Source organism: Epinephelus fuscoguttatus, linkage group LG17 (assembly GCF_011397635.1).
Source record: "Epinephelus fuscoguttatus linkage group LG17, E.fuscoguttatus.final_Chr_v1".
NCBI lineage: Eukaryota > Metazoa > Chordata > Actinopteri > Perciformes > Serranidae > Epinephelus > Epinephelus fuscoguttatus.
In genome coordinates, this window is record NC_064768.1 from 24736844 (window position 1) to 24752535 (window position 15692).

Below are 15692 nucleotides of genomic sequence, written 5' to 3' on the forward strand. Positions count from 1 at the left end.
CAGTCACTCATTCAAAAAGCTGTGAATCAAGTTCCTCCTCAAGTAATATCAAATCAATCATCTGTGTTGTAGCCATGTAATTGTAAAGTGTATTCGTCTTAATGCTGCTCTGCATTGTCATATGTGTGCAGGAGCGTGCACTCCTAGGCAGACTACTAAATTGTTTGCTTTTTTATTACCATCACCCCCACCACTATCAAATGCGCAATAATTCTGTGTACACTCCAAGCGTGCTGTCTTAGCATGGTGACATGCAGCGAGTGGCAAAGTATGTGAACTCTCCACCCATCTATTAATCTTATTTCTAATCTAATTAAGATGCAGCCATCACCTCTAATAAACACGCTAACATGAGACACTTAATTGAAGGTATAATGGCTCCTCTTGGAGCAATATTTGAGCTGGCACCCTCTCTCACATGCAACACCAAGGAAATGTTTCAGCGGCTGCTAATTAATTTTGAAGCAGAGGAAATCAATGGCTTCACATTACACGTATATAAATTAATCTGCCCTTGATATTTTACTAGTGTTGAGGCTCAAAGTAAGCAATGGATAAAGCAATATATGATGTTCATTATTTATAAATATATTAGCACTACACCGTGCTGTGTAAACAAGCACAGATATTACTGGAAGCTACACACGCAGGTGAGAGCAGAGTGTCATGTTCAGGGACAGACATGTACGGAAATTTCCATGCAGCTATGGAAATTACCGAAGTTTCTCTTTTCCTCTCTAGCCAGCCGGTCACCCTGACAACCTCGTCTCAATTTCCATCTCTAAATGTATTTCATTACTGAATATAAAGATGGCTGGTGAGTTTGAAACAGGCAAGATAACCACATTTATAAATAGATGCTGGAAGATATGGTAGCAGGAGATGGAGAGGCTTACATTTATCATTGATTTCACTGATTAAACACTAATTTCTGGTAAATGATAATGCTGTAGTGCCTTGCTAAACTGATCTACATATTTAATTCTCATGGGACAACACATAATATCATGAAAACACTCTACCAGTGTGCCGTTAGGATGAATCAGCCATACAGGAGGTCTAATTACTTGCTGCAAAAACAGCCCTAAATCTGGATTATATTGTCTCTAGGAACTTTAACTACTGTTCAGTCAGAATAAACACCAGATCCATTAAGATCAGAAACATATGGATTTAAATTACGTTGGCCAACAGTGAAGATTTTATCCAGAACATGTGTGGGAATCAACTGCTCCACCCCTGACACCAAAGATCACACGTACACAAGACAAATGATTTAAATCAGAAATGTATTAAATTAATCACTTTCATTACTTTAACAAGCACAATTTACAGTCAAAAACAGGCTATGGTCCATTAGTGCCTTAGACAAGCAATTAATAATACATTAGTCATTTGTATCACACAAGGGCAGGATTCTTTAAAAACTGCAGTTGAGTCAGGTCACCTTTAATATTATTAGACATGAGACATTTAGCTGTACAAGAGACTGTGCATTATGTCCCTCTTAACTTTAGAGAGGCATGAGGAAAAGTCTGGCTTGTTATCTGTGTTGCGCAGCCTCCGAAGGGTCTGTGCACAACTAGCATGTCTCTTCTGTGAGAGACAAAGACATGCAAGTCCACATACAAATAATTTATGTTTGAGCAGTCTTCAGAAACAGCTTCTTTGCTGGTTTTTCAGATCCTGGGAGAACAAGGGCCGAGTCCCTTGGCAAGAGACACCAATATGATGATCTGAAAAATCAGGGCTGTGTTGTGAAATGTCACAGTACACGTTTAACCTACAAAAGATTTTGTGCATTTTTAAACCAGATTAACCCCTTTCTATTAGAGGCAAGAAGTGCATTCGGGTGTATGCAGCTTCTCTGTATTCAAGCTGTAGCTCAGCATAGAGAGAATCTCCCACAGCAATTCCTTCATGCCTTTCGAGTAAAGGGAAACCACTGAGGTCACAAATGGCAATCACAGCACACTTAATCCATGTAGCGTTAAAAAAACACATCAATATCTTATCAGGAAAACACTGTTAGATGGGCCACAGCATAATACATGGGCAAAACACACGTAAAGATGGAGCTTTAAATTTGCCCCAGTGATATCTGAATCCAATAAATAAAAATGCATTGAGGTGAGCTGCAATAAAGAAATAGGTTACATCATTGTCATAATTTCATTTAGACTATGCAAAGTGAGGGGTCTGACGTACAGAATCCACACGAGGCATTGATTCTTTTAAACACTTCAAAAATCATCTACAGACAAAATGTATTGGTGTTGAACAGACACAGGATTTACACGACTGTCAACAGGTAATCAATAGAGAACATGATTTAAATCAATTGTACATTTTGTAAACTGGATTTGATTTAGGAAACAAACCACCCCAAACACGTTGGGGGGTCCCATCTCCAAAGAGTCGTCCATTTTGTTGCATATTGTCATTTGAGTTGGAGTTCTTTTAGCTGACAAGATTTGGAGTCCATCCGAGGGAGGAGGGAGGATGAAAACAATCACCTTCCAGATTAAATTTTAGACAATTGAGGTATCGAACAACCAATTACTTGAGAGGTACAAAATTCAAATTCCTGTAAGAAATAATAGGACACTGCATTTTCCAAGGTGGCTGGAATGTTGACCACATTTAGCCCCTTGTCCCAAATACCTCGCTGGCCTCTCTTCTCACATGGTGAAAGCAGAGGCTAAGGAGGATCTGTGCAATATAATACAGGACAGGGGCAGAGGGGAGTTACGCACTGTACTGGACCATGGAGAAATTCTTCATGGCACTGTCCAGCGCCACACCGGCCTCCTGCATTTCGTACCTGTGGGCAACACCAAGCATCAGAATCAGTTCTCTGTAAAATGCACCATACTCTTACTACATCTGTATAAGTGGTGAGCCTTCACATGCCAATCACTCCATACTCACCAGTCACAGGTGGAGACAGTGTAGTAGACAGGCAGCGGGGGGGAGCCGGAGAGGCAGCTGAACTCCTCCAGACCACACACTCCCATGTTGGGGAAGCAAAGCCAGTCTCCTACACTGAGCTCAGGCAGCAGGCAGCGCTCCACCACCTGGTCCAGCTGGTCCAGTGACGGGCCCCACAGGCTGCTGGGATACATTCCCTTCTCAGTGCACAGCGCATGCTGGAGAGAGGAAACAATGTCATCGTAACAGGCAACAATCACAAATGTCACAGACTGTTCTTTTGAGCAAGGCCCTGTCACATCTCTACTACACCTGTAAAACTATACCCTACATGTAAAATAGGAGAAAAGCAATATCTTTATGATGACATCCGCAACTGATGCAACAGATGACTTGTCGTAAAGCAACCAATAAAATAACTGATGCAACAGCATTTGCGAACTGGACAAATATATCGGCTATCAGCGTTTGTCTGACTACGTCACTGGTTGTTATTTTTGGCAAATATTGACATTTCAATTTGCTAATTTATTGGTCTGCTCCGAAGAACAACTCTAAAATGATGAGTGGAGATAGGTGTGGCTATGCAAGTCCACTCAGCGACAGACTCATTCTGTGAGCTAACCCAAAAGCACAAAGAGGCCTGCAATGGCAGAGAGACAATGTAGAAAAAGTGTGTGCAGAGCAAGCATATTTTCACATCTAACTTCATGAATTCAGGGAATTTCAACCACACCAGAGTTGGCAACTGCTGGAACAATGGAAAGACTAACAAAGATGATTTGGGTGAGCTTTATTCTGTTTCTGTTGAGTCTGAATGAAGTGTGTTTTTAAGATGAGTTTAGATGAGTCTTAGTTTAGTCAGAGAGAGAAACGTCAGAAGCTGTAGGGTTTTATTTTCTATTTAATAAGAACACGATGTGTGAGAATATTCCCAGACTATGACTGTTAGCTTGTTAGCATCAGGGGGGTGGGGTGTATAAAATGAATTATAACTGCCCTGAGGCAACACAACACAATTTCTACATCACAAGCCATCTTGATATTAGTTTATTACAGCTCCAGTTTACTATCGAAAGCAATTCTGATCCTGCTTCCTTAAATACTCATACTGTATGACCCCTTTTCTCTATTCAACTAGAGCTGCTATCAGATTCTTCATTCAGTCCTGAATGGGGCTGACTCTCTTGAGCGGAGGCCTACTAACCTTGTGCACTGACGGGGCAGCGATGGAGTTTCCCAGCAGCTTGCGGCTGAATGGGCCATAAACACCCTCATTCATGTAGTACAGGAACTCAGTATCTTCATTGTTCACACCTGCGTAAATACAGAGGGTGACCATGTCAGAAATATAGAACAGTGTATTATGTCAGAACTGAGGATGTGATTTGACCTCTGATGGTTTTGTTATGATTATGCAACCCCCATGTGGGAAAACAAAATTGACACAAAAAATATGAGAACACAAACAATCCTGTTTTAAAAACGGCATATCATTTTCTACACATATTCACTGTCAGAGTGCACAGACAGATGTATTACAGTCAGACTCAACACAGGACAAAGAGAACTTTATAGAATTAAGTAGCTCACCTTGAGCAAGGGTGTCCCAGTGGCGGGTCACCACCTTTTTCCCGATCACGTTGACAGCCAGGCTGAAAGCTGAGGCCACGTAGAAGCTGCCCGGCTGGGCCAACACATGCACGCCGGACAGTGGGGGGAAGTAGGCATCCAGCAGCGGCCTGACTGCAGACTCAACCTGTAAAGTTACAGTGGATATGCATTCAGAGGCTGTTTCCAGATAAAAACAAACATGTGCAAGAACTCAAGTTGCAGGCATTTGAAGCTGCTCACACTGTTAGTGAGAGGCAACTAACGTCACATGTGAGCTATAAATAGATGGCTGAGCATCCAGAGTTGAACTTATACTGGCATCTTGCATCACTACTGTGTATAAACAGCTGTCGAACTAGATGATTAGCATGAGATGGTGCAGCTTTTAAAATATTAAAGTAATATTATTCTAACTTACATTTATATCATTTCATTAAGGATTTTTAACTTATAAAACATTTGCATTTTCACATTATGTGTTCGTCAGGTTGATTTTATGTTCTGAGCCAAGTCTTTGTAAAACATGAACAATGTTTGTCTGTTTAAAGCACTGCCAAAAAATATCACAGCTGTTAACCACTCACCTGTTTGAGCTGAAACTCTGAGCCAGTAAATCCACCACCAATGTCCAGGATGTTCATGTTAAAGCCCAGATCAAACTGAAACGAACCAGCAGAAAGTCAGTCGTTACAGTTAACAAAGAAGACAGTACAAGGGATAAAAGGCATTTAGGATAAAAGGCATTTAGGATAGAGCATGAAATCCTGAGTTGACCCATATTGACTAAATTCCTCTGGGTTAATCATTTTATAATGAAGAATATTTTCCAGACAGCACTCACCCCCATGTCAAACACACAGCGGGCATCTGACAGTGCATGGGTGTAGGCCTGTTGTAGGTCTTGGCAGGAGCTGGGAATGTGGAAGGTCACCCCCACCACCTGGACTCCAAGCTCCTTGGCTGCTTCCAGCAGGTGCCGACAGCTCTTCAGAGAGGAGCCAAAGGCCATGCTGGTCTCAGCTGCGTGGGCTTCAGTGGTCAACTGCAACAGTAACCTTAAAGAGACAAAAAAGGAACATCAGCCAGAGACAGGAAAAAAGAAGAAACATCCATAAGCAAGATAAATCCACTTTTTGACACTAACAACAGCTTTCCCAATCTTGTGTTTATTTTCAGCCTAAGACAAAAACCCCCAATGTACTTCATTACACTGACACACAAGAATTAAAGTATCTAAGGAAAATGTTTTCTGCTCAATTTAATCACTTACTTTGCACCAGAGTGCAGGCGGGAAATCTTGGACAACTCTGCCTCGTTTTCACACACAAGATGCTGGATGTTGTTCTTGGCAGCGTGCTTGATGTGCGCCAGCTGCTTGCACACGCCTGACAGAATGATATTTTCTGGTGGCACGCCGTGCTCCAATACCAGGCTCACTTCAGTCTGCAGGACAGAGCACACACACGCGTGTCAGAAATGAACATATAAAAGCCTGAAAGCCCCATCAAAACAATCAAAATGGTACTAAGTGTGTTGCATAAGTTGGAAGGATAACAGTCATCAGCTGACTTATAATCAATTGAGTGCCTGTGATGTAATTGCCCCAAAATGTCAAGTGCTTTCACAAAAGGATGAGGCACTGAGCAGTTTAACAAAACTAAAGCCACCTGAATTTGAAGCTTACCTTGTTGGCACAAACGAAGCCCAGGCCCAAGGAGGCCAGCACCTCAATGACTGCAGGGCTGCTGTTGCACTTGACTGGGTAGTAGGGCTGCAGCTGTGGTGCTACGCTCTGCCAGCATACATGCTGCCGCATCAGGGCACCGAGGTCCCCCACCACAAATGCATTCTTCTCCACCTAGAAAGGGACAGTCAAAAAGGAAAAACATGCTAAGTGCTGATGACAGTGTCATGAAAGCAATTTGAAGCACTTGGGGAATTTCTTCCACTGAAAGGCTAACAAGCCAGACCAACCAGAGCCTGCTCGCAGATGTGTCCGTCGATGACATCTTCAAGGGTCACTCCTCCCTCCAGGAGTTCAATGATGTAGCTGGGTTTGTCAGCGAGTCCTTTCATCTCAACCGTATTCCGCTAAGCCGACAATCATAAAGAACAGATAAGCAAGTCAAAGGGTCACGACTGAGCCAATGGGGTCCTGCCGGTATGCAACAAACTGGAAAAGAAAGGGAGAAAAAAACACAACTGTTAATATCACCACAGTAAGCTGTTTTAGAGCAATTTAACCAGGCAAATAAAATACACAGGCTGATGAACTTCTACTGAGATGCAATTCCACAGTTTAAATAAAAATAGCTACTAGTGTTGTAAAAATATTGGTTTATCAATACACATTGATTCTGAATATTAATTCCGCTTTTTCTGCAGTACTGATACACAGGTACAGCTGTGTTTGCTCCCTTTCTCTCACTGTTAATGTTTACGACAGTCATAATGCAGTTCTCTGCTACTAAGCAAGAATAGAAAAGTCAGCTCTGCCATGTTACAGCCTATTGCATGTGTCTTTAAATAAAAAATTTGAGTCATATGCCCTCATTGTCAAAGTTTCCCTGTGGCTTTGAATACAGATATTCCTCAAGGTACTGTATCGAAATCAGAAATTCCAGTATGACGACAATTATAGCTCCTGTTATATGACTGTAGTCCCTTAGGGCACGCCTATCCTAATATCTGTGTTTCTTAACCCATCATTATTTCTTGTATAATAAATAAATGTGTAAAATCTACACATCACATTGAGCTTTTATCTAAATCTTCTGACTTCCTAAAAAAAAAAAAAAAAAGTCCACCCCAACACTAAAACGTTTACTCGCGCCATGGTTTGTATTACAAATTCCACCCAGGACACAATGCTCCTGGACTTTGCTACAGGTGTGTGTTTGTGTGCAGCGAGTCACTCACATGGACAAGTCAGGAGATGGACCTGTCCCGCTATCAGCTAGGATCCCAAGGTGGCTCAGCGTTGAAGTCAAAGTGCTCCCGGTAAAGAGCCGCCCCTAGGCCCTCTGGGTAGCGCTCATACACCTGTGCAGAGACAGGGGAGCCCTGATGGGACAAACAAAGAAACATTAGCGATGTATAAATAGCAAAACAATTTAAAAGGGAACTCATTTTCCAAATTCATACATGTTATTCCTATGGTCTAAGAAAGTCCTAAAATATAAACAACTCACTTCAAAATCCAAAAACTAGAGCGCTGAAACTCAAATGTGTGATGTCATAGGGTATTAAGTCTGCTGACAGTGAATTAAGAAAGATGTTACGGATGTTAAAGCATGTACATGAATACACTTTATGTTTCGCAACTGAGAACACAACAACAGAATAAACATCACTGGGGTATAAAAAGAAAACAAACATCCTGGGGGTTGACAAAATCAGCCTCCCATCCATTGTTTAAAGACATGCTCCAGGCTTTAAACCCTATGACATCACAACTTCGACATTAGCTTTGAGAGAGAATGACTCATGTTTACAAATATTTATTGTACTTTTTCAGGTCATGGAAATAACATACTGCAATTCTAATGTAGGTGGTGTTCCCCTTTAAAGGTGTCAACATGTTTACCACAAGCGAACTCACATGAGACAGTGTCCTAAGCTGGGTGCCAGTCATTTTACTTCTTGTGTTATTACAAAGTTTACCTATCATCCATTGGTTCACATTATGTTGTCACTGAGGTCAAAATATCACCGGAACAATCAATATGTCAGCCAACTGTGGCGCGCGTTTACGTGGCTTGTTCATTTAACCCAATAAACGCCCAGTGTGTTATTCATAAGTAAATCATTAAACCAGTGGGCTCCTGTTAACCTCTATTCGTCAACATTTTGCAATCGTCTATAAATACAACATGACACTGTGTTGTGGTGGTGCAAAGTGTCATAACTTGACAAAAGACGTATTATTACTATAATGCGTCACCAAAACAAAACGTTACACCCTAAAATAGGCCACCACATTATCAAAATGTAGGTTTAACATGTAAAAGTGCGGCTGTATTAAAGATAGGAAACACCATCGCGAGGAAATGCCGAGATATTCTTGGCAACGAGAGCTGCTAATGTTGAGCTGGCTGCGACTGCACGTCGGAGGAAGAAGCTTACGTTAGCATTCATTTTGATAATAATCCTAAAAACAAACCACTACACTACTACAATACAGGATTTAACGTTAGACACAAGTGTTAAGATCGATTTGTAATCTACTTGTACGTTTAAGTTTTATAAAAAGGCACGTCGAACACACAAAATTCAATGAATCAGTCTGTCATGTGTGGCTAGAAGGCAGAAAGACCAGCCCGCCATGTTACGTCCGCCTGCTGGTTCCAAGAAACTCAACCGGAGTGTTCCGCTGTACTTACGTGAGATAACGGCCAGAATGTTTTGGAAAATCGTCTTCTCTTTTTCGGCGGAATTTTTAAAGAGTAGTGGGCCCAACGATATAAGAAAGAAAGAGGGCGGTTTTTGCCATATGTTTAGATGAGGGACGAGCGTCGGGTTGTGTGGCTTCTTCTCTAACGGTGGATGGGCGGAGGACTACTGGAGCTGAGCGGAGGAAGTGGAAAAGGTAATCACGGCCGGGGGCGGGACTTAGCGTTCAGTTCCACCAATTAGCTTCCTGCATTCTTGAGAACATACCTAATATGTATTTCCGCATATCTTCCAGGCCGCCGTAGTTCTGTGATGTTTATTCAGGTTACATAACCATAAACTTTCCATAGATGGCAACTCGTCTCAGTCAATCAGTCGGGGACCTCTACTGCTCTTGTTTTCACGGGACCGTGATAGCTTAATAGTTACATTTCCCTGAATTTTTGATACTTTTATTTCATTCCTGCATATTTCTCTTGTATATTTCAAATTTTAGTACTACTTATTTTTGTGTATATTAGTCCATGGGCCAGACCAGATTTCAGTACCACTCGAAGTGGCAGGACTTAGTTATAATTTAGTAATAATTTATGAAAATGTCCATGTCTGTAGAAGATATTTTGGTATGATAGACATTACTGAGTGGCAGCTGTGTCACAGTAACCAGCTCATGAAGTGAACCACCCCCTAAAGTATACTGCTTTTTAGACGCTGGCTCATATCCTAGTTTAGGCTTGTGGTCAGGACATTTTTCAGTGTTTTATTATATTGTGTTTGGTGTCATTTTAAAGGGGACCTTGTTGGCTTTCACTCAAGCCCAATTGTTAATCTTTCTGACAAATACTGAGGTAACTGTAGCCCTTTAAACAGTCAGTGACACATATTTTTTTCACAATTTTCGCATAAATTATATTTTTTCTTTTAGCCCTGTGGCATCTACAAATGTCAGGGACACAGTACTCAAAAGCTGGAATACTCACATGACTCTAAGGATTCAGGAAATGCATATAATACCCATACTATTTCATTTTGAGACATTACTGTGAGCCATAAATTAGAAGAATGACTTTGACAGAACTCTCTCTCATGTAATCACTCATTTCGAGTAGCTTGTAATTGGTATGTGTCGTGGGGGAAAAAAGTAATTTGTGGCAATTTACTTTGGAGTAATTTTGCATTTTCAAAATAAAATATGTTGTCTTTGCTTCATCTATCTATCTATTTATACACTTGTTGTATAATTCCAGCCATTAGTATAGGAGATGAACCCTTGGCAAAAATAGTTTGCACGGCTCACCTTAAGCTGTAGGCTGAGCATATATACAGTAGGCTACTTCAAGCTTTATGGTCAACATGTTGCCGTAGGCGTAATTTACTCAGTGACACTGTTCAAAGTTGTTAAACAATGGTAAACAGTGATAAAAGTCACTGCCAAAGCCATTTTGGCCAGGCCTTGCTCGTAAAAGAGATCATTTGAATCAATCTGCCTGGTAAAATAAAGGTTAAATAAATAAAAAGTGAAAATACTCTGGTAAAAGTAGCCTAAAAGTCCTGCGTACAAGATTTCACTTAAGTAAAGTACAAAAGCATTAACACCAATTTGTACTTAAAGTGTTAAAGCAAAGCTTGTTAGGCAGAATAGGCCCTTTTAGAATGAAAGATGTGACGTTTTCCACAACTACTATAACTATAACATGTACAATACATGTACAATATAGCCATTACAGAAAAGGCAGTACAGTTTTGTGTAGGATGTGCAAAAATATTAATCAGGGGATGTGCAAAAGTTCACAGTGGAGCAAATATAAACAGTTCACACACATGCACAATTTATTCAGTGTTCAAAACATAAAAACATTAATTTATGAACATTATTACTGATGCAAGCAGCATTTTAACGTGACAGCTGACAGAGGTGGAGCTCATTTTAACTGGTTTACACAGCCTACTGTTAGATAGTTTAAGCCATAGCACTGCATCGTACTGCATTTTATAAACTGATCACATGTTTTGTAGCCTATATAAAATGTATTGTTAACATGACTAAGCATAACTGGCTAAACCCGTCTTTGAACCAATTTAGGCCTTGGTAGTTAGTTTGAGGTTATTTGTGTTTTCCTCCGCACAGTCCATGTATAGCTATAATGGTAAACAAAATGCTGCCATTGGTGTAATTACTCACAGTGACTCTATACAAAATTGTGAGACAGTGGTTGAAGAAGTAGGCCTACTCATGCAGTTTGACTAAGCAAAAGCAATACTTCAATAGAAATACTCTGTTAAAATCAAAGTTCTTCAAGATTTTACTTAAGTAAAAGTACAAAACAACATCATGTACTTAAAGTATTAAAGTAAAAGCACCTGTTGTGTAGAATAGGCCCTTTCAGAAAGTTAGATATATACTTACCTGTACCTACACACACAACTTTGTAGCCACATCCACCTCCAACACCATAAGGAAGTTTGCTGACGACAAAGCTGTGATGGGCCTGATCACAGATAACAAAAAGCCTACCTGAGAGAAACAGAGGACCTGATCCACTGCTGTCAGGACAGTAACCTACTCCTGAACGTCAGCAAGACTGAGAAGATGATAGAGAACTTTGGGAAAAAGTACCAAAGGAACTACGCCCCCTTAATGTCAACAGGTCCGCAGTGGAGAGGGTGGATATCTTCAAGTACATTGGTGTCCACATCACTGAGGGTCTGACCGGGGCGTTGCAAACTGACTCAGTGGTGAGAGAGGCAAGGCAGAAACTATTTTACCTTAGATGCCTGAGGAAATTCCTGTATGTTTTGTTTATGACATCTAATGGGACTGAAGTGACTAAGCATTACTGACCCCACCTGTATTTAAGCGCATTTGGGCCTTCATGCTTTTAGGATATTTGTATTTTATCTCCACATGGTCCATAAACCTATACTTTAAGCTTAATGGTAAACAATATGTTGCCATTGGCACTGTGCAAAGCTCTTAGGCAGCGGTGGTAGAAGTAGGCCTACTCATACATTTTGCTTATGTGAAAAGCAATACTGTGCTGAAAAAAGTCCTGCATTCAATTTAAGTCAAAGAGCAAAATTATTACCAGCATAATTTAAAGTATTAACGATTTATGGTCACATATAGTTAAATATGAGCTCTTCCACCACTGTATAAGCTATACACACGACTGTACACTTTATCAGTATGTACAAAACAAAAAAACATAAATTTTTGAATATTATTACTGATGCTAGTGTGGCACGGTGGTGTTGTGGTTAGCACCGTAGCCCTTCCGTGTGGAGTTTGTGACACCAGGTACCCCAGCTTCCTCCCACAGCCCAAAGACATGCAGGTTAAATGGTGACTCTAAATTGTCTGTAGGTGTGAATGTGAGTGTGAATGGTTGTCTGTCTCTATGTGTCAGCCCTGTGATAGTCTGGCAACATGTCCAGGGTGTACCCCGCCTCTCGCCCAATGTCAGCTGGGATAGGCTCCAGTCCCCCGCAACCCTCAAGAGGATAAGCAGTTACGAAAATGGATAGATGGATGGATTACTGATGCTTTGCTGACAAGGAGCATTTTGATGTTAAAGCTGGTAGAGGTGGAGCTCATTTGAACTACTTTATATAATGTTAAATAGTTCATATAGGACTACATCATATTTTCTAATATGATCCTGTGTTTTGTACAGAAAATCTAATGTTAATATACTGTAAAACTTCAGTTAAATGCCTAGTCGCTTTTACTAGCCTGATGTGGCTGCACTTTTTACAAATAAAGGCCTGTCTCAATTAGAGGCCTGGTCTGGTCGCCAAGCAGTTTGTTTATATAGAAGTTCTTGGATGCAGGTTGTTGGCTACCTACAATGTTAGTTAGCTGCTTCAATCGGGCATACAGATATAACCATGAGCACCAAAGGAGATTGTAATTCATTCAGATTTACTGCCATGGTGGTGAGTGTGGTGACTCCCTACCTCTGAAGCTATTATAAAGTCAGAATATGTGTGCAATCCTGCATTATCTGGTAAATTATTCATATTCCCTTCATTTGTAAGGGTCCAACGATCAAAAGAATCAAAAGTGTTTTTCATAAAAATTATCCCAAGTATTTGTTTCAACAGGATAAGTTGGTGTTGTGTCGGTATGCTGGGTGACGTAACCCTTGAGTGCTGTGAAACAATTGTTGTGACTCTCTGTTATGCAATTTGAAGCCTAATTTTTATACTGGTTTATATGAACAATTTGATCATGTTTACCATCTCTGCTGAGTGACAGTTTTGTGTGAGAGGAATTAAAGGCCTGTCCCGAATACAGGCCTGTTCAGTTCAGTGATTTAAGCTAATAATAGCACAGGCTATTATTGAAGTTTTATGGTAACTAAACTTTGGTCTTTGGACACATTTGACCATTAATGAGTTCTTCAAGGATATTTGTATTTTCCTTGTTTAATCCTCTTTCCAAGCCCGTCTGAGAATGCAGAAATACAGCCTCGTTTTAAGTCACATGCTGTTTCCTCTATGGTAATATGGCCCTAAACCCACCATGATGTTACTTCTATGAGTAATGACATGCTTTTCATAGACATCTCCACACCGAGTGAATACAAAGCTGTATTTTCATTTTCATCACTGTTTTTTTAGAGAGCATTCATGAGCATGGAAGACGTTTGTGAATGCAGGCCTCATGGCTGGGGAAGTTAAGAGGTTGAGAAAGTCAGTGGGTCAAAAGCTCTCTAATTACAAGTCTCAGTCAATGACATGTTATGACTGCTTTTTACAGCCTGGCTGATCTAAGATTCACCTTTCTCTGGGTCTGTATGGAGAAATAATCGATTTGGAAACAATGGTGCGGCACTGACAAACTTTCACAACACAGAAAAGACAATATGAAGTAGAAATATGCCTCCGTCTAGTGAGCGGATGTTTTGACATTCACTGTGTTCCTGCTAAAGTTTCGTGGAATCTGGGGGATTATTACGATTCAAGAGCTTACTGAATATTTGGTCGATTAGTCCCTAAGCCTTTGTCACACTTGCCTCTAGCCTAATTTCAACTTTGATAATTGAATGTTTTGTGCAATGCAGTTTGATGGGAAGAAATACATTTGGAGTAATCTATCACATTATGCATGGTGGTCAGGAGTTCAGTACAACACTGAATGACTGGCACTAAAACTCAGCCTGCAGCCACCTCAGTCGTATGACTTGTATTTCTGCGACCGGAGCAACAGGCTGCATTTCTTCTTCTTCTGTGTGTCTGGAGCTGTCTGGCTGTCCTGTAGCTCTTATCTTTGTTTTATGACAGTCAGTCCGAGGGACACTGTGTCCACAAAACAACGTGGCCTAGAAAACTTTGGAAGAAGCAACAAGGAAAATCTAGAAAGCCCTCTAATATTTTAAAGGCTCTCAGATGGCTGGCTGTACTTTCTATGTATGGAGACCAAGTGACGTGATTACATTAATGGATTGACACAGTATACGGTCATGCTAAAGGCCATGAGATACATATTACAGGAATAGCTGATCAAATTGGGCTGTGCAGCTCTCATTTCTGAGAGGGTATTTCTCAGAACTGGCTTCTAAATCTATCTGGGACTAATGGGACGGCCAAGTCAAGGCTTATTTGTAAAGTATTTGTGTGAAATGTAACGCAGCCTAAACTGCTTACCAGAGCCATAAATCATTGATAGATGACAATAAAAACAAGGTGTGCATAACAGCAAGGATATAAAGTAATAGTCTGTCAATAAAGTGATGCTTATCATAATGAAACTGCAATGCTTCTTTCCAGAGAATTGTTTTATGTATTTATTTTATTTTAACCCAGTGACTGAGCCTGCGAAAGGTCAAAGATGGCCGACCAGCCCTGGAATAAAGTACAAAGTAATGAGTGAGGGCTTTACAATTTGTAACAAATCTCAGTGCACTATGATATTCAGTATCAAATAATGGGCAGATGCATCCAGGTACAACAAAGCACCATAATCCAGAACGTAACATAGCAGCAACCAGTCTTTTTCTGGCCTCAAAGGAGAAACAGGACTTGTAACTAGTAGGACCCTATATTCAGCCTCGGCTTTTTAGGAGGATTATCAATCTGAGGTCTAAAAGACAGGGAGTCATCGAGCCAAATACTGTGATATTTGTAACGAATGACAATCTCTAACTTTTTTAGAACATCGGGAGTATCCACAGGCTTCTTTCCAGCACTTGAGAAATGCATAACCTTAGTTTTATCAGCATTTAAAACCAGCTTTAGCCGTGAAAGCTGAATCTGGATAACGTCAAAGACAGCCTGCAGTTTGGCCACAGCATTCTTTCCGGGTTAACGTTACGGATAACGGCGTTTTGGATTGCGGTTGAACACTTGAAGCGATCAAGACTGGGGAAAATGTGATATATTAAATGGGTTTATTGCTGTTTTGATACAATGCAACACATTATGAAGTAAAGTGAAAAGGCAAAGTATGTGCTCCAGGGTCCACCAGAGGAGGAATAAATTAGATTTTATGATTCTGTTCTGCTGCATTCAGTGAAAAGCCTTGAATGTCATCAGGAAGGAAACGTCATTTGTAGCCAGAGGTAAAAGCTATAAACAAACAGCTGCATAAATCAATTCTCAACATTCTTAGCATATAAACAAATCCAAAATAATTACTTCCTCCAAACTATGAAGAGCTCAGTAAGACAACTTATCCAAGTGTAAGGAATGTTTGAGTGGCTGGACAGATCTATCCATCAGTATCAGCACATTACATACAGTATGTATCTGTA

The 15692-nt window shown here is 40.5% G+C and overlaps 1 protein-coding gene across 1 annotated transcript; it reads right to left on the reverse strand.

The window, feature by feature from the left end:
• Positions 1 to 1272: 1272 nt before the first annotated feature.
• azin1b (antizyme inhibitor 1b) lies at positions 1273 to 9112 on the reverse strand. The gene is made up of 11 exons (XM_049602396.1): positions 8928 to 9112; positions 7465 to 7608; positions 6520 to 6718; positions 6230 to 6403; positions 5816 to 5988; positions 5387 to 5600; positions 5130 to 5204; positions 4525 to 4690; positions 4139 to 4248; positions 2932 to 3149; positions 1273 to 2824 (listed from the first exon to the last, which is right to left on the reverse strand). The coding sequence occupies exons 3-11, from the start codon at positions 6619 to 6621 to the stop codon at positions 2749 to 2751; spliced, it is 1308 nt and encodes a 435-aa protein (XP_049458353.1). The 5' UTR covers positions 6622 to 6718; positions 7465 to 7608; positions 8928 to 9112; the 3' UTR covers positions 1273 to 2748.
• Between the last annotated feature and the right edge of the window lie 6580 nt (positions 9113 to 15692).